The 27,816-nt window shown below is 35.6% G+C and overlaps 1 protein-coding gene across 5 annotated transcripts in view; it reads left to right on the forward strand.

Annotated features, from left to right (window-relative positions):
• CSMD3 (CUB and Sushi multiple domains 3) overlaps positions 1-27,816 on the forward strand; it is a 1,255,873-nt gene that overhangs the window by 825,738 nt on the left and 402,319 nt on the right. For all 5 annotated transcript variants that reach the window (XM_047727675.1, XM_047727671.1, XM_047727673.1 and 2 more), the window contains 3 exons: positions 14,352-14,490; positions 21,218-21,405; positions 26,768-26,956. In XM_047727675.1, the coding sequence (XP_047583631.1) occupies positions 14,352-14,490; positions 21,218-21,405; positions 26,768-26,956 (516 nt within the window). The remainder of the gene's footprint in view (positions 1-14,351; positions 14,491-21,217; positions 21,406-26,767; positions 26,957-27,816) is intronic.

Genomic DNA, 27,816 nt, shown 5'->3' on the forward strand with positions numbered 1-27,816 from the left:
GAGCGACCCCTCCCTACCTTACTGACTAACTTTTAAAGGGCAAGGGCCCTGTGGTTGAGCCTGGCCACACACAGGTGGCCAATGAGATTGCAATACACAGAGAAAGCTGCATAGTCATGCTAGGTCATGCACAAGTTACCAATTGAATCACAATTTACCCTATAGTAGATATTTGAACTAGCCTATCACCTTGGTCAGAATTGACACCCAAAAGACCTCCAAAAGGCAGGGCCCACACTCCTTGGTAGCGAGGGAGATAGTATGTGTGCCCCACTGATTAGATGTCTTCACCTGGCCTGACCCGCCCTTGTATTTGGGCTTTGTTACCTGGAACTGGTTTCCTGGAGTTGCTATTAAGTAAGTCCCCTGGCGGTGGGGGGGAGGGCAGTTTAAGTTTTACTGCATAAACAACAAAATGGCTGTTCAACCAGGATGGAACTGCTTTGGCTAAATAGGCCCTTACAGTTGGTCTGTTTTTAAACACCCTTCTCCCTCCATCATTCCCCAAACTGCCACACAGCCATTCCCACTGACACACACAAAAAACTACGTCTGGAAGCCCTCTCTGCCTGTCTTCTTTGTCCTTTAGACTTCCATACTTTGACAGAAAAGTTTTGCTTATCATTTATTGAAATTTATCTTTTAGGTCACTATCAGAGCCTACAATATAGGCTTCATGTTTTAGCTAAATTTTTTTTTATCATTATATTAAATATTTTATATGGATAAAATACTTACATGCATATGTTCTGATTAATACAGATAACTATTTGTATTTTAGTCCATTAACACAAAACCTTACCAAATTAAATGCATTGTTAAAAGTTACTCGGATGTATGGATTGCTGTGTTAAAATTAGAAAGTGGTAGTTACTTGTTTCAATCAGGATTTATAGAGCAAAGGAAGTCCATATAAAGTGTTTCAATAACAAAACACAATGCTTTAACCTCTTTAAAGATTTTCCTCTCCCTCCACACCCCACCCCATCTACTTCAATTGTTTAGAAGGTTAGGTATATTGGCAAATTAGTAATCCACCCACATCAACCAGTCTTCAACCCTAAAACTGGAAAATCTTTGAAAAAAAAAATGAAAGGAAATGTTTTATCAGTCTTGGTCCTTGAATAAGGATTGGTGAGAGGAAAGAGAGAAATGAGATCATAATTTGTTGCAGTTCTATGATCCCAGAGCTGAACTTGGATTCATTTCAGGTAGCTTAAATGCAATTGTTGAACAGAATTGGGTTATACATTTTATTCACTGACCCGAAGTTCACCATTGTTGCATTAACTAAGGATAGATTTAGGCTATCTTTGTGAAAATTTGAACCTCTTTCTCTAGAATGGGTTGATCAAATTTCCTCATGAGGAAGAAAGATTAGAGGCAATCTAAAGCCTTGCAGTCTCTCAGTTTTGCTAATGGAAAACAAACTATTATAATTACTGTAATCAGCATTGAAATCATTCACTTTGAATTCCACAAACTGTTCCCCTAACTCAATTTAGTGACAGTCAGTGACTTCTTCACTTACACTTAGACTGTCACCTGAATATAACTGGCTGTATGTAGGGCCAGTCTCTGCATGGTGTCTCCTTCAAAGATATATCCTACAGCCATGAATAGTGTAGATGGTTATCATAGGTCTACTTTAATGGTCTGACATAGGGATTTTCATGATGTGCCATGAAAGCTTCCTAAAAATCCTCTTCCTCTGTCTCCACCAGTTTCCCACTCATAATAGCTGCATAAACACTCTCCCTCTTTTGCCCTGTGGTCCCCTTAAGACCCCTCTGGGCCTCACATTCATTTATTTTTCCACATAGCCCAAACCCCTGTTGGGTACCTGTGAGCCTCCTCACTGAATTCAACCCTCAGGAAGTGCAGTTTTCTTTTCAGAATATTTTCCCTTGGATTTTCTTCTTTCCATACTCTCTTTCTTTCTCCTAACGTGATCAGAATTTCTCTGGTGGGCCCCTGAAGGCATTGTGAGGCTCACTCTGTTTCCTTCAAAGTCCTTTCTACAAGCCTAGGTGCTTATAAATTTGAAAAAGGGGGGAAAGGAGCTCAACATTACTGTGTTTGGATTTATTTCTCTCTACACCTGGATGCATGAAAGTATCTTCTGAAATATGGGACCAATGTTGCTTTGCCTTCATTCTTTTTCTCAAGGGAGTAGTGTGCGACTAGATTTCCTTCACTGTACAAAGCAATGCAAACTGGAGCCATCCCTAAAACTCAAATCCTAGAATCCTTTTTCTCAGTAAAATCCCAGAACATTTCTAGTTTCTGGAATGTTCCTTGTGAACGTTCTGAATATTCTGCTATATAGAAGACAAAATTCAAGGTATAATATTTGAATCAGAGAGGTTTCCTTATTGGGCTTTGGGAAACTCCCTGGTCTCTGGCCACCATATTCTGCTGGTCCAAATGCCAGCTCCAAAATGTTGAGACATGCCTGCCTTATTGTCTGTACCTCAAATGATCTGAGCATCATTGGATTCATGAGTCCCAGGGTCCCTGTGTGACTCAGCTGGTTAAGTGTCTGCCTTCGGCTCAGGTCATGATCTTAAGGTCCTGGAATTGAGTCCCACTTCAGGCTCCATGCTCAGTGAGGAGTCTGCTTCTCCTTCTACCCCTCTCCCCCTACTCATGATCTATCTATCTCTCTCTCTCTCTCAAAAAAAAAAAAAAAAGATATAGATACATATCTATATATAGATATACTATATAAATATGTATATACTATATAGCTATATATATACTATATGTTTATCTATCTCTATATGTAGAGATAGATATATATAGATATATATTCATGAGTTCATAAATCTCTGTAGTAGGGTTCATGTGTGTGGTCATTTGGTCTATTGGATGTAAGTCCACTATAACCTGAGCTTGTAATATACAGGTGCTTCTGATCCTGCCATCTGTTCGTACTTTTCCCTAGTGGATGTCTTGTTTTTAACCATTTATAAAGAGATTACCACATACCTAGAAAATGCCATTCTGGCATTTGCACTCAGCTCAGATTCTTTTGTATATTCATGTTCTCCAGGGTGGTGAGCTTGACTGCCATTAGATGGTGGTTTTGATGGATCTGAGTCAACAAATATTACCTAATGCCCTTTACTATAGATCAGGAGTCATAACTTCAAATGCTTAGAAGAGCAATGCAATAACAGAAGCATTTTAGATGGGCTACATAGGACAAACTGCCCTCCTAAGGGCAAAGTGTGATTTCTCACTTTTCATAGAGACATGATTACAAATAAATATTTCTCTATTTAATATCAATAATAATAATAATAATAATAAATAATACAAGAACGATATCATTGACAACTGATGACATTATTCCCATTGGCCCTCACAGTTCCTTCATGCCCCCTAGAAAAGAACATTTTCCAAGAGGAAAATGGCTTGAACTAGTGATTACTAAGGTCACTTTAATTTGAAATCCAACAATAGCAATCAATCCCTTGGGGAGTGTGCCAGGCCAATGGAGCAGGTCAGAAGATATATATCAACCTCTCCATTTTGAGAAAGGATTCCAGTGTCTCAGGAAATTGGGTGGCCTTTGGACTTACCCAAGAACCACTTTCCAGATAGCTATACCATGAAAAAGTGTTTTGAGTTCCTCCTTTTTTGTGAATTTGTGTAACATTTTTCAAGTCCAATCCTCTAGCACCTAAAGAAGCTGGTACATCCTATTCTGTGAATAAAGCACTCTCCCCAGATTGTCATTTCAGTCTAGACTAGTGTCTATAATGTCCTTTTGTGTTTTCATTGGTATTGTGCTCGTGTCTGATTCTTTTTCACCTTTTGGCACTACATTTTTTTTTTCTAATAATTTGGCTGCTCATATGGCTCAGTTGTGTGGTATGATTTGATTCAGGTGGACTCAGGAACTATCCAAGTTATTCAGGAAGCATTAATAAATAAGAGAGATGTTTGCTTTTTTTTTTTTTTTAAGAGTTAAGATATGAAAATTTTATGCAGTACAGTAAATAGAAAGCTTCCCAAATACCTTTCTAAGCCATCTCTTCCCCCATCCTCCCATTGGAGGGAATGGCTACATGTAAAAATCATCCCCACCATCATCATATCTCTCTCTCATGCTTACAGTCACAGTCCTATCATGACTAAGCTGTTCTCCATCTTCCTATTTTCCCTGTCTCAACCCCATGCCCTTGCTTACATGTATGTAGCCCCTTTCCTCCACGTTTAACCCTTAGACTAACACAATACCTACTCATTCCACTGTGCTCTGCACCCAGGAAAGATTAGTTCATCCCATTCTAATAATTTCAGTTGAGATTTTTTCTCCTTGGAAGGTTGTTAAATACAGTTCTCTACCTCATTATAAGAAATTATGCATTAGTTTAAAAAAATGAATAAGGAGAAAGATGGAGTTTTTGACATATCTTTTCAAGCTATTCTCTGAGTTGCATATCTACTTTATAAATGCCAGCTTCTGTATTTGCCAGTAATAAACCAGCCACCAAATCCCAAAAGAACTTGAAAAAGATACCATGCCATGAGACTTAGAATAAAACAAGAAAGTTCTCTTTCTAGATGTCAAGAAGTGAGTGCTAAGTCATCTAGAGTTTTCTGTTTTAGAAAGCAAGACAGTTGGACATAAATTAAATCTCCTATCTTTGTTGCAGTCATAGAAAGAAACTGTTCCTGGGTATGAGGATTTATTATTCATTGGTGAATGTCACATTTTTAAAGCTACTGAACTCAACTCTTATAGACTGAAAGATGAGAAGGATTTATTTACAGACCAAAAATGAGAGTTGGGTTAAAATGTATTCAATATTTTTTTATAAGTACATACCATTTACTTTTAAAAACCTAATGTTTCTTAATACTTTAAAATTATGATTATTTAACTATTTATGGAAAAATAAGTTAAACATTCTAAAAATTGTATGCTTTATTAAATTTCATTTTATTAATTATACAACTCAGACTCATTTTAGTCTCTCTTCCTGGTTTCTCCTCACCTCAATGATCTCTGTATTTTCCAGAGCTAGGACTTGAATATTTTCCCCCTCTCTATTTCCACTCATTCTATGGGTAACTGTCACCCAGTCTCTAACATTAAATAACATCTGTGTGATGATGTCTCTCAAATTTACATCACCAGTCTAGTTCCTTGCCCTGAAGTCCAGAGTCTTACATTTAACTTCCTACTCAACATCTCCCCATAGATGTTTAATAAGCATCTGAAACCTAACCTGTCCAAAACTGATCTGCTCTCCCTCTGTCACTCCAAACTTGATACTGTCACAGACTTTCACCATCATCATTAATAGCACTCCATTCTTCCAGTAATTCAGACCAAAACTCTTAGAGTAATTTCTGATTCCTTTCTTTCTGTTATAACCATACACAGTCCATCAGGAAAAAACATGTTAGTTCTACCTTTGAAATATATTCAGAACTCATCTAGTTCTTACTTCCTCCACTGCTGACATCCTGGTCCCAGCAACCATCCTCTCTGGCCCAAATTACTGCAAAAGCCACCTAACTGGTCTCACTGTTTCTGCCCTTGTCCCTATTCAGTTCTGTAGAAATAATTTGTTGTCCCAGTCACCTGTGCCCATTGATTAATATCTTCTTAGTCATTTCTCCACTGAGACTCAGAAGGGTTCTGATACATGTACACTATCTGTATCTCTCCTTATTTTTACCTGAGTTTTTTCTCTCTGCTATAGCTAGCAATGCCCTCTTTGATCTAAAGCAATCCCTTCAACAAAAATGGAAATAGAATATTGGCCTTCTGGATTACATGGTCATGTTCTTGAATATAATTAAGATATAATACATTCATTGGACTGCTTTATAGATAAAGAGGATTACATTTAATGAAATACACTGGAAGAGTCAGATGAATGCTATTGGCTCAAAGCTGTTGATTTAATTAAGACACTAAGTTAAGACTAACTGAAAGAGAAGTTCCCCTTCCTTGTGGAGACTCATAATATCCAATAATATTATAACTGTAACTTCCTGGGCTGACATGAAAAACTTTGGGAGCAAAATGACTGACAAAGTATAGAGGAAAATTTTCTTATAGCTTTGGTATTGGTAACTTAGATACCCAGCTAAGGAGAAAAAAGTCTCAATAACCAATCTATAAAATAATAACAATATTAAATTGAAGTCCAGATACCCCTTTCATGGCTAATTGTGTTCTAACTAATCTAACTAATCTCTCTCAATCATAATCTCAGGCACCCCACCTCCAATTTATATAAGCAGCAAAAAGAAAGGGAAATCAAGATCTAGATCTATCTACCTATCATCTATCATCTACTTACCTGTTAATCTATCTGAAACCATTGAAGTCAAAGTTGCTCAGTTTTTCATTTATCTCCCTATAGGAAGGAGGATACTAGTCTTTTTCTCTGCAAGCCAACCTGAGGGGGAGGGCTTCAGAAGAATCCCTCAAAGAAAATGGAGTTGTCTGGCAGAAAGAGGAATGAGAATCCCCAGGTAGATATTTGATTATACAGTGTAGTAGTTGCTGATCTGTCTTCTGTGCTGATTGAGCAAGAGGAAGAAAATCGGTGAAAATTGACAGATTGAAAAGAAGGAGAGCTGTCTAATTCAAACAATTTGGCAAGTCAGTGATGTGAATTTCCTATGCATCAAATGAATACCAAAGAAGGTACCTGAGCTTGACCACCAAGTGAAGGAAAGCCAACAACCTGAGACCATAGGGTATACTTCCAGGGGTGGGAGTAAGGAGGTGACTGGAAAAGGTTGAGTTTCTCCTATATCAGGGAATTATGCAGTGAGAAGTCACCCTTAACCTGCTCTTGGGCTTTCCAAAAGACTCATTTATTATCATGGAGAACAAACATTTTCCATATCCAACAAATGGAAAGCATTAGGGAAGAGTCAGGGGTAATGAGGGATACAGCAATATCCAGGAAAGGACTGACAACACAATCCGTCCCATCCCAGCCCTAAAAGACCACAGTCAAGAAGACATAAAAGAAAGAAGAAGGAGATAAGGTGGGGGGAGACTATTCTAAATACTGAAGTGAATAGAGGAATGAATCAGCAAGTACAAGTCCTCCATCAGCACACTCCTCCCCATTCTCCAAGCCTCTCCAGCGAATGCTCAAGGAGGTACCTTGGGTGGATGTTTGGAGAGAATAAGATAAAAATTTAGTTTTGGACTGGACCAAGTTTTTTTAGTCCTGAAAGTGATGAGAAGATTAGAGGATCTGTTAAACATTTATTTAAGGAGATGGAGATTTGGCAGTGCAGTTTTGAAGGCAATCATTGGAAGGAAGGAAAGAAGGAAGGAAGGAAGGAAGGAAGGAAGGAAGGAAGGAAGGAAGGGAAGGAAGGAAGGAAAGGAAGGGGGAAGGTAAGAAGAAGGAATGAAGGAAGAGAGGTAGGGAGGGAGGGAAGGAAAGAAAAAAGGAAGGGAGGAAGGAAGGCAGGTAGGCAGGTGGGCAGGAATAAAAGAAGGAAATGATAAAAAGAAACCCATTTCTGTTTTTGTTCCATCAATTTCAGAATGTACATAAAATGTGTACTTAAGCAAGAATTTCTTTGCCCTCAGCAGAGAACTCTCTGCATAACCATGGCTAATTCTTTTTCCTACCTCTCTAATGGGATATCTGAGAAAATTCCTTGAGTGAATGGGATAGGACTGAAGTCCCTGGAGAACTCCTTGGAGACAAGGCTGGATCAACATGCCTGATGAACTTTCCCTTTGAGGATAAGGGGTTTTCTCTTGAACTCAGTTAGCCTCAAAGGATTGGAAACCCTTCTCATTCACAGACATTGCATTCTCTTTGGAGGCAGTTCTTCTGAGGGAGCGATTAAAGTAACAGTCTGATGCATAGATCAGAATTTATTTGTGGTTCTCATTGAGAAAATGTGTATGCATCTAAAAATAGACCCCATGTTTATGTAGTATTAAATTCCATTCTCCTGGAGGGCTACCATAGGGAAACTGATACAGTAGCAATCTGCCGGGTTTTGCTCCCACTCTCTGCAGAGCTGAGTCTGAGAGAAGGGATGAAGAGGTTATGGAGATGAAAGATGGCGCAGAGCTGTGATCATTTCTCTGTAACCCTGGCCCTTTAATTTGTGTGTTTCTGGCTTCCTCTTTTTATCCTAGATTCAGATCTGACACATTTCTCATAATTTTCTTTGAAAAATCATCCAGTGTGCTGAGGTTAAAGAGAGTCTGTGATTACTTACCACACCTATCCATAAAGCAAGTTCAAAAAAGAGGGACAAGGATAGAACCCTCCTTGTTTGAAAATCCCTGAGATATCTGGATTTTATCATGCTCAGCTCCCCAGAAAGGCTATCTATCAGACGAAATGTTAGAATGCTCACTTTTTAAATTCACTTACAGCCAAACCCCTGAGATCAAACTCAGCTCTTCCCATCCCCAACTCCCCTCTGAGCACCTAACTGCCACTTCTCAGATGAAAGAGCATCTCCCACTGTGGAACACTAGAATTCCATAGCATTTTTATTCAAGGGAATTTTATCTGAATACAGTCTGAAGCACTTTTGACTCTTTCATACAGGTCTTAAAACATACTGGGTATTTTGAATTTGTCCCTTCTACTTAAAGTAACACAGAAATGAGTCAGCACTCCAACGCAAATTATTTATAACAGACTTTCTTCAGACCTTAGAAAAATAAAAATAGATAAATGAACTATGTCTACTTTATATTTATCAGGTATGTCCTCTTTTTATTGTTAAAAATGGGGAGGGGTGAGTGGTTTAAAGACAACAATCTGTATTTCACTAACAGATGCAAATCATGTCTTTATCTCAGGAACCTGAGATATTATCCAGGAGAATCTTGAAGCTACAGACCAGCCATATCTTAGGTTTTGTCAGTGTGGTCTATGGGCTAACAGCAGCAAAATGGCCTGTGAGGTCAGGGTGGGTGAGGGTTTGTTAACAGTGCAGCTTTCTGGATCCCACCTTATAACTACTAGAAGTGCATTCTGGAAATCTGCATTTTAGCAAGTTCCCAGATGCTCACTTAGGTTTAAAAGTCTTCAAAAGCAGTTATGATTGCATAAAACCAAAAAGTCCTCTCCTTCCTCCACAAACTATAAGCTTCCAAAACAAAGAACTACTTGACTTTCCCTCCTACTCGTTCGTGTTTCTCACTTCCTGTCTCTGCTCTCTGTCCAACTCCTCTTATCTTCTATTCATTTTTTTTTTAATTTAAATTTACTTCTGACAAAATCACCTCCAAGAACTCCTTCCTAATGTCTCTAGGATGTTACCTGTGATTGCCCTGTGTTTCCAGACAGCCTACCAAGCTCAAGCATGTACTTGTTCTGCATGTTAGCTATGCCTATCTTCTGTGTAGAGTGTGTGTCTCTTGAGGGCAGAAAAAATGTCATATAGGTTTATTTTTTTAATTTCAGGACCTAGCAGAGTATCTTATATATAGCAGAAACTATATATGAGATGGATTAACAGAAGGAAATAAAACAAAGTTTTATTATATGCTCAAGAAGGCCCTAAAGAGGGGCACCTGGGTGGCTCAGTGGGTTAAAGCCTCTGCCTTCAGCTCAGGTCATGATCTCAGGGTCCTGGGATCGAGCCCCGCATTGGGCTCTCTGCTCAGTGGGGAGCCTGCTTCCTCCTCTCTCTCTCTCTCTCTCTCTGCCTGCCTCTCTGCCTGCTTGTGATCTCTGTCAAATGAATAAATAAAATCTTTAATAAAAAAAAAAAGAAGGCCCTAAAGAAATGAGCAAGACAGATTATGTACTTTTTATGCAAAGATTCTTTGAGGAAATGACAGAACAAAGAAAAGCTTGGGAGCTTCAATTGGTATGAAATTCTAACCAGATTTTAGACCACAATAGTAAATCAGCAAATGAAATAACAAGGGTTTTTTACTCAGCCTCCTTGGCTCTGAATTTCCCATCTCTGGTGTTAAGGATATCTCTCTACCTCCTGGTACAGGAAAGGTACCTTTCATGTGAGAGATTTATTTCCTGCTTTCAAGGGGACAGAGAAGGATCTGGATTCCCTTTTTGTACAGGTTTTCTCTTAAGTAACATTTATTTAAAATAATCAATATGCAAAGTGGTCCATCTTGGGGAGGCTGGCCTTGGCCCCACCTATGCAAATTATTTAAATTCTCTACACATTGATGTTCTTATCTATAATAATAGTATGAAAGTGGCTGGATTTTTTTTTTTTGGAGCATTATATAAAATAATCCAAGTGACTTTTCACATAGTTCCTGGCACATAGGAAATATTCAAAAAATGTTAATTGGTTAAAGTAATACAAATACCACATAGACACATACCTGACACACAATTGTTTACTGCATGACTGACATACAAATGAGTAAATGATGAATAAGTGAATGAATGAATGAATGAATGGGATTTTGAAAGTACTTGTCTGGTCTTGATCTTCTTTCTGTTTTGTATATATTCCAGTTTCTCTTATTCAGGCAAGCTTAGTTATTGTTTTTTACAGAACTCTGTTAAACTGTGTCGCCTTTATACCTGGAGGTACAAAATGTTATTTTAGTTGTTAAATGTTTAAGTATTTATTACATTTTAATAGCTGCATATTTATTTTTAGGCATTTGGGGAAAAATATAAGTCATACATAAGCACTATGATTTCACAGACATTTTTATTTAGAGTAAGTTTAAAAAAGTCATTGAAGTTAAAATATAAGTGAATCTATTTAAGAAAATTATTAATTTAAGAAGTAGATGGATATGACAAAGTTGTAAGGTTTAAGCCACTAACTTTTTATTCCTTTTACAGTTAAATTTCTCTTTATAAATTCAAACATTTGCTACTAATATTATTATTAGTGTTGAAGTTTTAGAATATAAATGAGGTTCAGTGGGGTGAGGTTTGGAGCCCATGACCAAGAAAGAATTCTTGAGACATCTTTGGTGCAAAATGGTGGTTTATTAAAGCACAGGGACAGGACCCATGGGCAGAAAGAGATGCTGCATTGGGCTTGTGAGGGCCAGCGGGTTATATACTGTGAGGTTAGGGGAGGTAAGGAAAAAGGGAGGTTTCAAAAAGAACTTTCATATGCTGAAGAGGACCTACAAGATCCCTGACGCCTTGAGGCCTTGCCATTATCAGGTTAAGATTGTTTATCCCCTCTAGCAAGGTATTAACATAAGATGGGAGATTCCTGGAAGAATGTCACACCTGTCCCACTCAGGAGTGAAGGGGTGGTGGGAGATTGTAGGGTGTCAGCTTCTGCTTTGGCCTCAGCTTGCCTTCTGTCCCAGTCAGTAGTTCTTTGTTCAAAAGCTCATGCTCTTTCTCTGTCTTTTTCCTATATTCTATACTGCTTTCTGCTTTGGGCAGATTTCTACATCTCTTTTCTCTACATTTGACCTCGCCTTATTTTTTTCTTGCATTTTGGCCACTCCATACTCTGCTGCTGTTGCTACACTATGGCTTGTCCCTGTGCACAATTCCCTGCCATGTGCCTCCTAGTCACTGTGACCACGAGGCTTTTCCCAACTGACCTCCACTGGCCATCTGTCTCTTCTCTTAGGTTTCGCACCCTGTTGGGGAGTCTGTTCCCATACTTTTGGAATGATAAATTTGGACAGTTTCAACCCTATATGAGAGAGAAAGAAGCTGCTTCAGAATATGTTATAAGTAGGGTCACCTTCAGGGAAGTCCTTTCAGAGAACAATCAGTAACCACATTTTTATGTTCTCCTTTGTTCTAAGGGCCCCTCCTAACTGCCTCCCTCACACTTCAGATGGAGGAACCAACTAAAATGCTTCTGGGTACTTTACTTTTTAATCCTTTATGGTCTGTTACTCAGTTGTTAATTTTATGACTGATTACCTCTTTTAATGATAATTAGACTGAAGTGCACAAATACTTGTCTAAAACAATATGAGTCCATGACATATTAAGGATTTCTGTCAGAGATTTTCCATATTTCCAGGACCTTCTCTAAGATACTTTACTCTCTCTTTTAAAATATGGTAATTTAAGTGGCTATTATGCACATAATTTTATTTTTGAAATACATAATAACCCTACAGGAAACCTAATTATGAGTCATTGTAACAAAGAGGAGTAAATAATCCACATGAAAATGGTCTCCTTTGAAAGCTTTTTAGGAAAGAAAATTAAATTCTACGAAGGAAGAAAATCTAATTTTATATGACAGACTTTTTTGGTTTTTTTTGCATGCAAATAACAAATTTTGGCAATTTCACATAAAAATATTTTTCTTAACTGGATATTTGTAGTAATGTGTGATTCCTAGGCCAATTTATAAATATTTCCTATTCTATTTGGGTTATATCAAATTATTTAAAAAAATGCCAATGAGTAAAAATAGTGTCTGGAGCAATAGCTTTTAAAAATTTTGCAAGGTAAAACAGAAAGAAACAAGTAATCAACACAGAATATAAACACATGGGATAAAGTTTAAATGGAGTGATTTAGAGAAAATAAAAATATAACAGGAAATCATCAGGAATGGTCTCTATTATGTTGGAAAGTTAATACAGTATCTATTTGATCTTTTTCTTTTTTCTTTCCTGAATAATTTTCAGTAATTAAATACTCTTTGCTCCATTTTTGTTTTCCATGTGTACTTCCTGAAGGTACAGAGTAGGCTAAGGTAGCTGGGCTGCAGAGTCAAGTAGGTAAGTTCAGAGTCTACGCTAGAATTGAAACTAGATTATGCAGGACCTTATTAGTCAACACAGAAAGAAGCCATTGAAGGGTATGGTCTAATTTGTGGTTGGGAAAAAAAAGTACTCTGGCTATAGCATGAAGGATAGTTAGTGTGGATGAAAAGACCAGTTAAAAGGGTCAGTTAGTGGGTCACCTGGGTGACTCAGTCAATGAAGCATCTGCCTTCAGCTCAGGTCATGATCTCAGGGTCCTAGAATCGAGTCTTACATCAGGTCCTCTACTCAGTGGGAGTCAGCTTCTCCCTCTCATTCTCCCTCTCTCCCCCTACCTTCAAATAAATAAACAAAATCTTAAAAAGAATAAAATGAAAAAAGGAAAGATGAGTTAGGAAGGTTTGTTGGAAGGATGAGATGATGATATAATTTAAACTAAGATGGTGGCTATAGAGATAGAGAAACAAGAGTGAGCTTGAGGATGGCCTGGATATGGGAGTACATGAAAAAGATTATGGAAATATGAAAGATGCTTACCTCTAGCTTCCTGGCTTATGTAACTCCATGGATGGTGATTTCATTTACCAATACTGGGAAATAATGGGAGAAGACCTGTTTTGAGGTCCTGTTTTGTAAAAAATAACTTGAAAATACTTTTAAAATTTAGTAAGCCTTGTGAGCTTTGGGGAATTGCTCTTCTCTGGACTTGGTTTATTCATCTCCAAAATGAGGTGTTTACATCAAAAGACCTAATCAGTACCTACTGGAATTACAATATTGTCATTATGATTTCAATTGTGTGTATATTTAGAGAAAAGCAGAAAATTATATACTGGAAGCGATAAGCTGAAGATTTGAATCTAATGTTAAAGGAAAAGGGATCAAAATAGATGTCTAGGAAAGGGAATGGTATAATGAAACTGTAATTTGAAGGATATTATTCTGACAGCTGGACTGAAGCAGGAGAGAAATCAGCGGATGGGAAATCAGAAAAGAGGCTGAATCAATGAAGGCCCAAATTGTAGTAGGGACTCTAGAATAAGGAAGATTAGAGTTTTAGACAGTGTGTAGAATGAATTAGCAGTATCTGCTAATGTAAGTCAGAAAATAAAAGAGAGAAACTAAAACTGACAATTTACATTGTTTTCAAGCCTTGAAAATGAAAATGGAGACACAATAATGCATGTAAGGGATGTTTTAGGACACTTCAAGATGATCAGTTTATCTGACATGCTGTGTGTGTAGCAATGCCATATTTCAGAAAGTAAATTACTCTTTCTAAGGAAAATTATCACTCAGTAATAGGACCAGATGTAGCTTTACCTTCAAAACATTATTAAATAACGTTTTAAAAGTACGTGCAGAAATTCATTTAAAAATTATGGTTGGAGGGACGCCTGGGTGGCTCAGTGGGTTAAAGCCTCTGTCTTCGGCTCAGGTCATGATCCCAGGGTCCTGGGATCGAGCCCCGCATCCAGCTCTCTGCTCAGCGGGGAGCCTGCTTCCTCCTCTTTTTCTCTCTCTGTCCGCCTCTCTACCTACATGTTATCTCTGTCAAATAAATAAATAAAATCTTAAAAAATAAAAAATAAAAAAATAAAAATTATAGTTGGTACTAATAATAATCTCTACTACTTGTTCTAAAACTTCTGTTCTTACTCGTTCTCTGATTTCATATTTTCAGCTCCATGTGGTGGCCATTTTTCAGCTCCCAGTGGATTGATTCTCTCCCCAGGATGGCCAGGATACTACAAAGACTCCTTGAATTGTGAGTGGGTGATTGAAGCTGAACCTGGACACTCTATCAAAATTACATTTGAAAGGTCTCTACAAATATTTTTCTACCTTTAAAAAACTACAGATTATCTGAAAGAATAGTTGGCATTATCCATTTTATTTACCAAATCAATGTAAAACTTTAATGCAATAGTTGATTTCTGTGCCTTGAATGCTTCGGTTTGTCCCTTTTAACCTTTCAGGCTGCTTTCAAGTTAATTTTCTATTTGTTTAATGTTCTGTCAGTACTATTGAGATATGCAAAATGGACCTTTTTTGCTTTATTTACATATGCTTTATATGTGTATGCTTTATATACATATATGCACTACTGAGATAAGAACATGTGACCTTTAACTTAATGAGTTTACTTGTCCTGATTTTAAAGGGCCTGTGTGTTCTGCTGTATTTTGAATGGCAAAGTGCTATAAACACATTTGCATTTATACTGTAATACAGCCTAAAACACTTAAGCACACCACCTGCATATCTATACCCTGAAGTCCTTCAGAAAAATGGCTATGTCAAATTAATGTGTGTTAATGATTAGCCAGATGAGCATTTTTTTCCTAGGAAAAATAGTTTTGTGATCAAATAATCTATGCCACGAAAGATTACAATATTAAATATTAAAAAGTTAAAAGACTGAAGCTTCCGGTCTGTGATTGGATCACTATTTACAAATTGAAATGGAAGTATGTATATAATTTCCCAATTATATTGTCAACTCCCATCATCTTTCAATCCCTTTATTTTAAAAAAGGAAACTTTGTAAGCATTATATTCACATAGAAAATATAAACATAGCAGAATTATACTGATGATTGAATTTTACAAATATAACATGATTCTTCCCTAATTCAAGAAGTTCTTCATTGAATTAATCTATCCATACTAGTGTTAAAACTCGAGAAGAAAACAAATTCTATTTGACAGCTGTAAAGTATTAAACATTTCACATGAGGCCATCCTACCTTACTGTGGCCTATACAACTTTACTACAACTGAATTAGTTTGCTATGGGTGTCTAATAAGATACCACAGACCAAGTGGCTTAACCAACAGAAATCTATTTCCTCATAGTTCAGGAGGTTGGATGTCTGAGATCAAGGTGTCAACAGGGTTGTTTCTTCTGAGGCCTTTTTCCTTGACTTGTAGTTGGCTGTCTTTTCCCTATGTCTTCACCTGGTCTTCTCTCAGTGTGTGTCTGTTGCTGAATTTTCTCTTCTTATAAGGAGATCAGTCATGCTGGACCACCTGTATGTTCTCATTTTACCTTAATTATATCTTTAAAGGACACTTCTCTAAATATAGGCACATTCTGAGGTACTAGGGGTTAGGACTTCACATATGAATTTTAGAGGCATATAATTCAGCCCATAACAATGACTTACACATTTTTTTAAGTTTATATTTAGAATACTTTGGCAGAATTTTTTGTTATGATGTTGAAATCATACCCTTTATTCAATGATATAGCCTGTGTTGCCATAGCAATTTTAGTGAAAAGCATATGATGTATTCAGAATAAAATCTTCATCAAATAACAGTGTTCCATGAATGTGGGACCCAAATTAACCAAACTTAATTTAATTCTATTTAGTTTGGATTATGTAATATAACATAATAATATTGATATCATTTAATAATTTAAAAAATTATATTTATTCATGTCAATGAGACATTTATTGCATATTTAATTTGTTAAATTTAGCATCACACTTGAAGGATTAGCATATTTTTCTATTGTAACTGATTCATCTTAAATAAGTACATTATTATAGGTAAGTACATAATTTTAATACTTCCTGTTTTGGACATAACATTATTCTGTATGAGGTTTTATGATATTAAGACAATAGAAAATGTATTACACTCCCATAGTTTATAACATCTGTCACCCATATATTTCTTACCATATCATTACCCTTCAATATCTAAATAAAAATACTTGAGCCTCATCTTATATGCAGAGGAAAGTGTGGGCTCTCCTTAAATTTCAGAACTTCTGGGCTGCATTTGTTTACTTCTGGCTCTGAAATCCTGCTCTTAGCCTCATCTCACTTATGAGCTCTGGAGGCTGCTACCCTCCCTCAACTCCTTATACTGCTCCTTATTTGTATCACTGTCCTTCCTTCTCACAAAAACCTTAATACAGGGGATAACCAAAGAGGATTACTGCACTGTCTTAAATTTTTCCTGGTAATCCCCATCTCAGGAATGATTGTGTGTATCTCTCCAGTGCCCTCTCTTATCCCAGACTCTTCACTGCCTCTGGCCTTGTCCACACCCAGGATCTTCAACCCTTCTTCTTCTACCTCTCAGTACTCCTTCCAGTATAAAGCAGGGTAAACTTCTACTCTTACTTTATTATGCAGAGCAATTTAACTGTTTGTTTCTGTGAGCTTCCAAGGGGTGATGTTGGGGTTGGGACTGGCGGTGGATTTTGTTTTTCTTTACAAACCTTCAAATTTAGATTTTTTTCCTTAATCAAAGATTAGTGTTCTCCTAAGAATTCACTCTCCTCCACCTCCCAGCTGACTCCAGGGGTAGACAACTTTAAAAATAGCTTATTTTCATTATTTTATATTCAATTTAAAGCCACACATAAGCATAAAATGGTATCACTAGAAAATTAGTTTAAGTTTTATTAACACAAAGTGCATTGTTTTATGAAAAGCATCTCCTGGTTTGCTAATGAGAGTCATTAACCATCATGAAATAAATAAATAACGCATATCTCTGAGCCCTAAGTAGGCGATCTAGAGTTGCCAGCTTGAGAAGCAGATTGCAAAGCAGTGCTTATCATTCATAGCACCGCACTTGTGACTTTTGATTTTATACTTCTGTCTGAAGACACATTTTCTCTGTCCAAAGTTTTTAACATGTATGTTCTATCCCTACTAATAGGAAGTTACATGGGCCTCTTTGCTGCTTGCTGATCGTGGGCAGATATCTTCAGAATTCTCCAAAGTGAATTAATGTACATTCTATAGCCTGTATTCTAAGTTAAACCATCCCAGACTTCCCTTTCTGATTAAACAAACAAACAAACAAACTCAGCAATTTTTATAAACTGTAATGCCAGTTAAATAGACAAAAATCCAATTTAATTTTGATAAATATAGTTACTTAGCACTTTTTACGCTGCTACTTTCTTATTCTCTTATCTGCCTACTGTGACACAAATCCTTTAAGTTAGGATGTAAGCAAGAGTCACACTGAAAAGTGATTTTCAATGCTAGGGTTTGTGCACAGCAACACAATAAACAGTTCTGTAGGTCAGCCAGAACAGGCCTGCGGTGAGATATGATTCCCAGAGTCCAAAGATTTTGTCTTCTTCCCGTGAGCACCACTGAGCCAGACTTGTCAACTGTGCCTCTTTTCTTAATCCCTAAGTCACCCTCTGAAGCAAATTATGAACCTCCTTCACCTCCTTGATACCAATGATACTGATGTGTATATATATATATATATATATACACACACATACATACACACACACGTATATATGAAACTATTCCTTGTTAATTAACTCAAACACGGGAAGAATCAAGAGTTAGAAATACATTAAGAATTATATTGATGTTATTTTCACTATTTTAGAATAGACAGGGCATAGCTATATCGGTATATTTCTTTTGAATTCTACTTTATATAACTAAAATTAATGAAGTCTCTGTTCTTAAAAAAATGTTCTAAACGGAACAGTTTGGGGGCTTGAGTCCTCTATCTACCTTTCCCTCCTATATACACACACATAACACACACACATACCCATAAGATTCTTGAGTTGGAGCTATTTGAAAGGAAAGTTATATAAATACCCTCCTACATTTCTTCTTTTCTAAAGATCCTTTAAGGGTATGAGATTTTGCTTTAGGCTTGTCCATATCCCAAGGAAAATTGATTCCTTTAAAATAATACACCTCTTGGGCGCCTGGGTGGCTCAGTGGGTTAAGCCGCTGCCTTCGGCTCAGGTCATGATCTCAGGGTCCTGGGATCGAGGCCCGCGTCGGGCTCTCTGCTCAGCAGGGAGCCTGCTTCCCTCTCTCTCTCTCTGCCTGCCTCTCTGTCTACTTGTGATCTCTCTCTGTCAAATAAATAAATAAAATCTTTAAAAAAAAATAAAATAAAATAAAATAATACACCTCTTAAAGAGCCATCACATGGTTAGGAGTAGCTCAGTCACAAAGCAGTGAGCAAGGAACTTGCTCAAGTTAAAAAATAAACACGAGGTTTATCCATTAGGTTAGAGGCATAAAATAGTCACCTTGAAATTAGAAATATGCACATCTATCACTTCTTTGTTTACTGACTCTATAATATCTTTGTGTTTCATTTCCCTTATAAGATTGTTTTAAGAAACAAGATATCCTCTCTGAAGTATTGAATAAGAATTATGTCTTGAAAAACCTAATTCCCTTCTGATTTCCAACCAAGCTCTTGAAAGAACACTGGTTGCCAGCTCTTTAATAGTTTCTGTCATTCTGAGAATACTTTTTCATAGAATTTGGTTCCAAATAATGAGTTGTGTTTATTACTGAATTATGTCACTTGCTTTCTTGTACCCAGGAATAATTTAAACTAATTGGGTTAAAATGAAATTTTAAGTAAATACTATAGTGAAGATGATAGCATAGCCATTTTCCTATATTCTCAAATATAACAGTTGACTAGATTTAATCTACAGGGGTAAAAAACAAAAACAAAAACAAACAAAACCTAAAAAACATCACAAATATATTAGCCACTATTTGGATCCTTGAAATTGTCTCAAATACCTTAAGTCAATGAAATCTTAAGAAATTGAATTTCCTATCAAACACAAAGCAAAATAATAATGCCAAAGAACATATGTGGTTTTTAAACTGCTTATCTCTTACATGGCTGAAAAGTTTACAAGTCTTATTTTCAGACCTGCAGAGGAATTTTGCTTTGTTTCTTCCAACAGTTTCTCAATTTTCTCAATATTTGGCAGTTTCTAAATGAACTCATTTACTATTAATCATCCTAAGCCCATCCTTTTATCCCCTTTCCTGTCCTCAACTCCTAGACCATAACTATCAGTATCACTCTTCCAGATAGCCACTTTTTTTTTTAACTTTTAAATTAATGAGGATTATTTCAATTTGGTCAGAATGACTTTGGATTACATCAAGAATGTTTTTAAGAGACAACAAAAACTGAGTAAGATTAGGCTCAATTTCATTTTTAATATCATCTAGTGGTTCCACAGCATTTGTTTATGATAAACAATTATTTTAATGTCATAAACAAATGAATACTAGATTGAGGCAGTTTATGAGAGATGTATATAACTATCTTGAAACACAAAATGAAAGAAATTAAAATTATCGTGTAAACCTAATTCATTTCCCTTGTTACTCTAATGTATTTTTATAGTTCCTTAGGGCAAATCTGTGATCATTTTCTTTTTAAGGGTTCACTCCTACTGAACAGTGTTCTCTATATCACCCGTTGCTATTCTATTAAGAATTGTCTCTTTATGTTTCAATTCAAAGTAATCTCTGACTCATCTGTGCATTTTAATTTGGTTTTTATCAGCTGACTAACTATCCAAGTGAAACTCCAATTTTAATACTACAATAGACTGACTACAAAACAACCAAATAATGGATTCACAATGTACAATTGTCTGATCATTTACTTAAAGGACATAATGTGTTCCTATAGATTTCCTATTCTAAATTTTATTTTTGGAAAAGTTATTTTTAGACCAATGCAATATATTCCATATTGCAAAATAAAAACCAAGATAAGCTTATGAAATTCATTCATTTTAATAAGTATATTGCTTAACAGGGTGTAAAAGTGGTACAGATTGAAAAATATTTTAATTGCATATTTTAAATAGCATTTAAAATGCTATTTTATTAATAATATTTTATGCATGTTAAAAGTGGCTTTGTGTTGACTGCATTTATAAAATATGCATCTTTTAAGAGAATTGAAAACATTAGCAGTAACTACCACCAAAAATCTAAAAATAAAACCAGCCAGCATAGCATAGCATAGTATAGTGGTTAGGGATGGAAAGACTTGATTTGAACTACTTAAGTTCTTCAGGCCTCAGTTTTCTTATCTGAAAAATGAGTATGATAATAGGTGCTAACTTACAGGGTTAGTATGAGCTTTGGATAAAAGAATATAGATAAAATATTTATCAGAGCAAGCACTTAGTGAACATCAACTACATCATTGTTTTATCATTACCTACTTATAATTAGGATCATTGTTTTGAAATGAAACTGTACGAAGTTTTTAATGGCCAAAGTAGATTTCTCAAAAAAAAAAAAAAAAAAAAGACCACATTATAAAGCAGAAGTCAGATTTGAAATATATATACAGGTAAGATGAGAATCTTATTAACAGATTAAAGGTAAGTATGAATCACATAGTTTTCCATAAAATGAAGAAGGTAAAAGAAAGGTGACTCCCAAAATGCTTGGTTAATGAAAAAACCACTTGTTTACTGAAGATACTCCATATTTGAAAGAAATCTTATTTATAAACAACAAATATATATACATACCTCTTTAATGATAATTTTCCATAAGAATAAGAGCTTACAACTTAGGTATTTGCACATGATGAGGTCTTATATGATATGTATAATATTAGATAAGCTAAAGAAAAATTATAATATAAAAATTGTAAAAAGTTTAGTCATTTAAATAGCAATCTAAATTATTATTTCTCTTATAATGTTATCCTAATAAATATATTTTCACATGTGTCTCTTAATCCTAGATTTCAGACTGAACTGAATTATGATGTTCTGGAAGTCCATGATGGACCAAATCTTCTGTCACCCTTGCTTGGATCCTACAATGGTACACAAGTGCCCCAGTTTCTATTCAGTAGCAGTAATTTTATATACCTTCTATTTACAACAGACAACAGCCGTTCTAATAATGGTTTCAAGATTCATTATGAAAGTAAGTAAAGACAAAATATTCCCTATTATCTTTTCCTTACATTTGGTATTATAATTATATCAAGATTTATTAAGATTTATTAAGAACTCCAAGATTTATTAAGAAGATAAAATTTCTTGACCGATGACAATGCTAACGTTTTGCAAGGTATGTGTTTTAGTAAATTCTGCAAAAGATTTTCAACAATATCTATCTAACAACATCATGAAAGGAAATACTAAGGAAATCTCAGAAGTAGCAGACAACAAATTTTAAACAATGAGTTCATATAGTAGATTTTTTGTTTGTTTTGTTTTTTAAAATTTATTTGACAGATCACAAGTAGGCAGAGAGGCAGGCAGAGAGAGAGGAAGGGAAGCAGGCTCCCTGCTATGCAGAGAGCCTGCTGTGGGGCTGGATCCCAGGGTCTTGGGATCATGACCTGAGCCGAAGACAGAGGTTTTAACCCACTCAGTCACCCAGGTGCTTATAATAATCTCACTTAAAAGGTTATAGTTTTATTTAAAACAAATCTAAAATACATCTGATATTTAAAAATAATCTGATTCTGGTGTATACACAGAAACAAGTTTTTTACTTACAAACATTTGGCATACTTATACATGTATGGGCATATTGTATTTGATGTATAGATATAAACTCATGCACATATGCATTTGCATCTCAACGTACGTTGGGATGTATCTTTGTATGAAAAGCAGTTTTGATTAAATGGATCTAATAGCACATTTAAAAGGTTTACTGCAACACATCTTTATATCAAGTACAGTTAGGTATTAAATCACTTCTTACATTCAAGTCTCCTACACCCTTTGCCCCCTCAAGAAAAATTTCTGCATTTGAAATTTATAACTTTATATTCCATATTTGGTGTCTTTTCAATAGATTTGATCAATGGGCTCATGGGCTTTTAAAACCATAATAAACATATATTCATGACTCTTTTAAAGATTGTATTGTCTATAATATTATTTAATTATATTAACTTCTCTTTTTAGTTAGTGCTTTATGGCATGGGCGTATATTTCCTAAACATTATTATAAAATATAACAAGAGGATTAACACATACTCAGGAATTCAAATGAATTGAAGGGCCTTAATTGAGATTTTTAGTTTAATATGTATGTGTTGAAGTTGAGTCAAGGTAGTTATTTTTTGCAATGTATTTCAAAATTAATTCTTTTTTTTTTTTTTAAGATTTTATTTGTTTATTTGACAGAGAGAGATCACAAGTAGACAGAGAGGCAGGCAGAGAGAGAGAGAGAGAGGGAAGAAGGCTCCCTGCTGAGCAGAGAGCCCGATGCGGGACTCGATCCCAGGACCCTGAGATCATGACCTGAGCTGAAGGCAGTGGCTTAACCCACTGAGCCACCCAGGCGCCTCAAAATTAATTCTTATCAGCAATTAATTTTTATCAATATGTTACAGAAGGGCAGGCACTTTTCTTTTAATCCACTGCTATATTCTATACCTAACAAATCACATTCAGTCCCACTCCAACCAAGGTGTGTGGTCTTGATCACATGTCAGACATAGGACAATTTTAAGAATTAAGTAAAATCACACATGCAATGTGTTTTTATAATAGTTAACATGCAGTAAGTAATCATTGAATGATAACTCATATTTTTTTTTGAAAACTAATCGGATGAGGAATTAAAATGAGAAGTAAGCTCAAATGTATCTTTATTATAAAATAAATTATTCAGACACTTGTTAAAACAATAGATCAGTCTTTTACTATAATGGGGTTTCCTATAAAGCGAGAAGGATTGAGCTCAGCTCTTGACTACAAGTGGGACTTTATAGCCAAGGAGCAGAGTGCTGGGGGTCAGGGGTGGCAGAATCAGTGGATGGGAAATTGCTAAGAGGAGCAGAAGATTAGAGGTAGGGGGAATCAACTAAAGCCACCAGGCAGGATTTTTGCTGAAGGCAGGCTAGAGTGAGAAGATATTGAGGGTGGGGAATAAGGAATTTGAGTAGATATCAAGGGAGGGGGACTTCCAGTAAACTGACCCAGAAGGATTGCTGCTAAAACTGGACTATATGGGCTACAGCTGAGGTCCAGTTAAAAGGATTCAGAGGAGCCTGACTAAGTTTATTCAAGACAGAGCGTCTTTGTCACAGTCAGAGAGTTTGTCACCCATAGACTTTTGGTAATGGTGGAAGTTACCATTAGAGGCTAATGATGAAAAAGGCAGGGTGGAGGCTGAGAGGTAGAGAGGCTGTGGTTGATCAAAGACACACTGAATGTTGGTTTGGGTCAAATCTGGCCCAAAGGTAGTAAAGTTCTATTTAAATTCAATGATAAGAGATTGCTTCCTCTCATTTTTATTCTATTTAGTATTGTGGTTTGATTACTACTGTGAAATAATCTCTAACATCACAAGTCCCTTCTTTTCAGGAACACAAAGAAGCAAAGACCTCTTTTTTATTGTTGTTACTTAGTGAATTCCCCAGCTGGAGGTAACCAAACTATCTTTTTTTAAATGAGCCATTCACAAACCCCAAAATCAGTAGAATGAAATTTTAATTATTATACTAATTAAAACTTTAAATATGAACTTGGTATTTAGTGAATTTCTTTTTTTTTTTTTTCAAATTAAATCCATTAAAAAAGGAAACTTGATTTTTCTGGGAGACCAAAATGTGATGGGAAGGATTATTTGCATGGCTACCAGTGCTTGCACTCCAGATTTTCATTGCAACCCTTTGCTGGGGTGCTATTTACCCAACTCGAATTTCTCTCAAAACACGGAGATTGCAAAAACCGTACCAATTACATAAGATTCATAGTTTTCAAAATATATTAGAAATAATAATAATAACATGGACTAGAATTTAGGAACATAACCCATTTTTTGTTTCAGTACAATTATTTTCCCCTCCCCCTCCCAAGAAAAAGTTCTGTTTATTATATTGTGCTTTTTAAAATACAAATATAGTTAAGTCTTCTTGGAAATGTAAATAATATATAAAATAATAAAATTATAAATGGATATGGAACAAATTTGTAGACACAGATACCCATCTCCAAAGACATAATTCTTGTATGCATGTAAATATATATATATATATATATACACACACACACATTTTTTTTTCCAACTATGGGAAATGGAAGACATCCAAGAGAATGTACTATTTGAATAATGGTTGTTGTATTTAAAATCAACACATATGGGAGATGTAGAGGAATAAAAGCATTTCCATTGCCTTGATTTATTTGCTTGTCAATAATTATAAAATATCCCCCTAGACTTATTCTGTGACTGCTATATGGATACAGTACAGTAAGAGAGATGAAAAGCATTATCTTACTTTATCTGTCAGTTGAAGAGACAAGGACAAATGGAATGACTAAACTTGTACTACTACTATTCACTGACCTTTACTCTGAATAATCTGAAACTATTAAAATCACTTTTGGAGAATTACATTTGTTTGATTTTGTTTTTACCATGATTTATATTTTATTTGACTTCTTCAAGCCCACACTTCCCTGATTTCTTAAGATTTTACTAACAAAATATAAGTTTGGAATAAAGAAAAGTTATTTATGGGCCAAGCATCATGACTTGAAGGAGAGGGCATCTAAACTTGTGTGGTAAAAATTGAGAATATTTTATAAATTAAAGGGTTGATTGAGTGTATTTGTGGCAGTGAAATAAAATATAAAACTAGTAAGGAAACTTAACTTGACTGGTAGGAGAGATGACTACTGAGAAATAGTGGAAATTACAAATTATAAACTATAATACTACAAATTATAGTTCAGTTTGGAAGTCTTAAATCTCTAGGTGATAACTTTGAACTTGGTGCCATGAAAAGTAGGGTACAAAAGCAATGAAATAACATATTTTAGGGACATATGTGTCTAAAACTATATCCAAGATAGATTGGAGATGAAGGATACTAAAGAGAGGGCAGACATCATTGTTTGTATTACAGAATTGAAGTGATGAAGCCCTTGGGTAGGGTAAGAGAAGCAATAAATGACATGGTGCTTTTCAATGAGGACAGATTTCAGACATATTTTGTGGGGGGAAAAACACAATATAAGGGATTCAAAGATGAACGAGGATCTCAAAGCCTTGGATACCTAGAAGACAAATGGTCACATTGAGAAGAAGAATGTAGCACATTAAAGTAATTGTGATGAAAAAAAATTAAAAAAAAAATAAATTGTGTTGAAGATAAGATTTTGTTATTTTTTAGCTTCTAATTAAAAACAACACTTAAATGAAATGGATATGTTTGATAAATATATTTAAAAATGTATAATTTGTCCCTTTACAAATTGAACTACAATGTTTTTAGTATTTTGTTTAGCTTTGTTTTAAAATTGGATAGCAAATACAAATAAATACTTTCTCTTGTGAATGTGATTTACTCAGATGTAATGTGAAAATGCTAATTATTGTATTTTTGGAATATAAAAGCAACAGTAATTCATTGCTTAAGCCTTTCATTTAGGAAAAGGAAGGTAATTATTTATTTTACCTTATACATCAGTTCTTAACTTAGGGTGTTTGGCATCCTAGGCAATATTTGGCAGTTTCTGGAGACTTGGTTGTCATGACCCTAGAAGGTAGAGGTCAGGAATGCTGGTAAATGTACTGCAAAGCACAGGACAGCCCCAGGGCAAAGAAAAACTCAACAGGGCCAATGTTGGGAAACCACGTCTTATTAAGGGAAAAGCATTGTCATGGTGTGGTTTCAGCTAGACATTATAAGTCTCAAGGAAGGTTATCATCAGGAGACACCAGGTACAGGGCAGACTGTTGAAAATCCCGACAAGTAGCTACTAGAGTAGTTGTACTCTTTTACTTAGAAAGGTACTGACACTCATACTTTCATATATCTGTAGTTATTTATACCTACACAGTTTTTTAAAGATTTATTTACTTGAGAGAGAAAGAGAGAACAAGGGGCAGGGCAGAGGAAAAGGGAGGGAGAGAATCCCAAGCAGACTCCCCATTGAGCCCAGAGCCTGACCTGAGGCTCGATCCCAGGACCCTGAGATCATGACCTGAGCCAAAGTCAAAAGTCAGCCACTTAACTGACTCAGCCACCCAGGTGCCCCTTTATCTATATAATTTATACCAGTATAAAGTTTGATAGATAATTACACATTTTCATCAGGTTCTTACATAACTAAGTGATCTGAACATGGGCTTTGTGAGTAAAAAATGTCAAAACAAATTTGTTAGACAATTGCTGGTTGTTTAAATAAAGCTATGGGCACATTAATTTATTTGTGAAAATCATAACTCACAGTCCTTTCAAGAAATAGGAATCAATTTTGGCAAATTTGAATCCATCAAACTTATTCTCTATCATATTCTCTTTGTTTTCTAGGTGTTACAGTGAACACTTATTCTTGCTTGGACCCTGGCATTCCTGTACATGGCCGTCGCTACGGTCACGATTTCTCCATAGGTTCTACGGTTTCCTTTAGTTGTGATCCAGGATACAGGCTGAGCCATGAAGAGCCTCTTCTGTGTGAAAAAAACCACTGGTGGAGTCATCCACTCCCAACCTGTGATGGTAAGAATGAATTCAATTTGCAAAAAAGCTGATTTGTAAACCAAAAAGAAGTTAATGTAGTATTTATAAAATGTGAGGCTTAATACAACTATAAATATTTCATATTTTAAGGTTATCTTGAATTTTGGTAATTTTCTTATTAGGCCATTAATAAAGAAAATTTAAAAATGTATTATATGTCAACAATACTTCAAAAAGAAAAAAAAAAATTGACAACCAGCCAAACTTACCGTATGCCTAAAGATGGTACCTATATTTTCAAAATGTGCTGAGGTAACCAGTTTAAGTGCATATTGTGTACTTGGACCTTTGACAAAGCAGGATTGAAAAATGTCAAACTGGTATCAAGGAATGCGCAGAAGGGATAGAACATTACCTCCAAAATTGAAAGGCAAAATGTATCAGTCCAAATTCTACCTACATAGCACTATGACAACGTGCCCAGATGGTCCTGTGGTGGCAAATTCTTGGTTGTGATGAATATTCTACCAGTGTCCTTACCTCTTCTTTGTTTCAATGGAAAGTAAGTCAGAAACCCTTCATTTTTCAGAAAACTCATGTGAAAATACAGTGGGAAAAACTGCTTCCGTAAGTTTGAATAGTGCTTTCATACTTGCTCTATCAAAAAACACACACAATGTAAGTCTATGCATTATTTAATCTTGGGCTTTACTTTTTAGTTATAACACTATTTCCAAGTTCTGCACTTATTCTTGTTCAAAGTGGAAGACCATGTTATGATTAATTTTTCAAATACTGTCATTGCCATAATTTTTTCAGCTTCAGGCCAATTTGTTTTTATAACAAGGTTTAAAGGAATCATCAGCACATCTTCCTTGTATGTGGTACAATACTATTTA

This window comes from Lutra lutra, chromosome 4 (genome assembly GCF_902655055.1).
Source record: "Lutra lutra chromosome 4, mLutLut1.2, whole genome shotgun sequence".
Taxonomy (NCBI): Eukaryota; Metazoa; Chordata; class Mammalia; order Carnivora; family Mustelidae; genus Lutra; species Lutra lutra.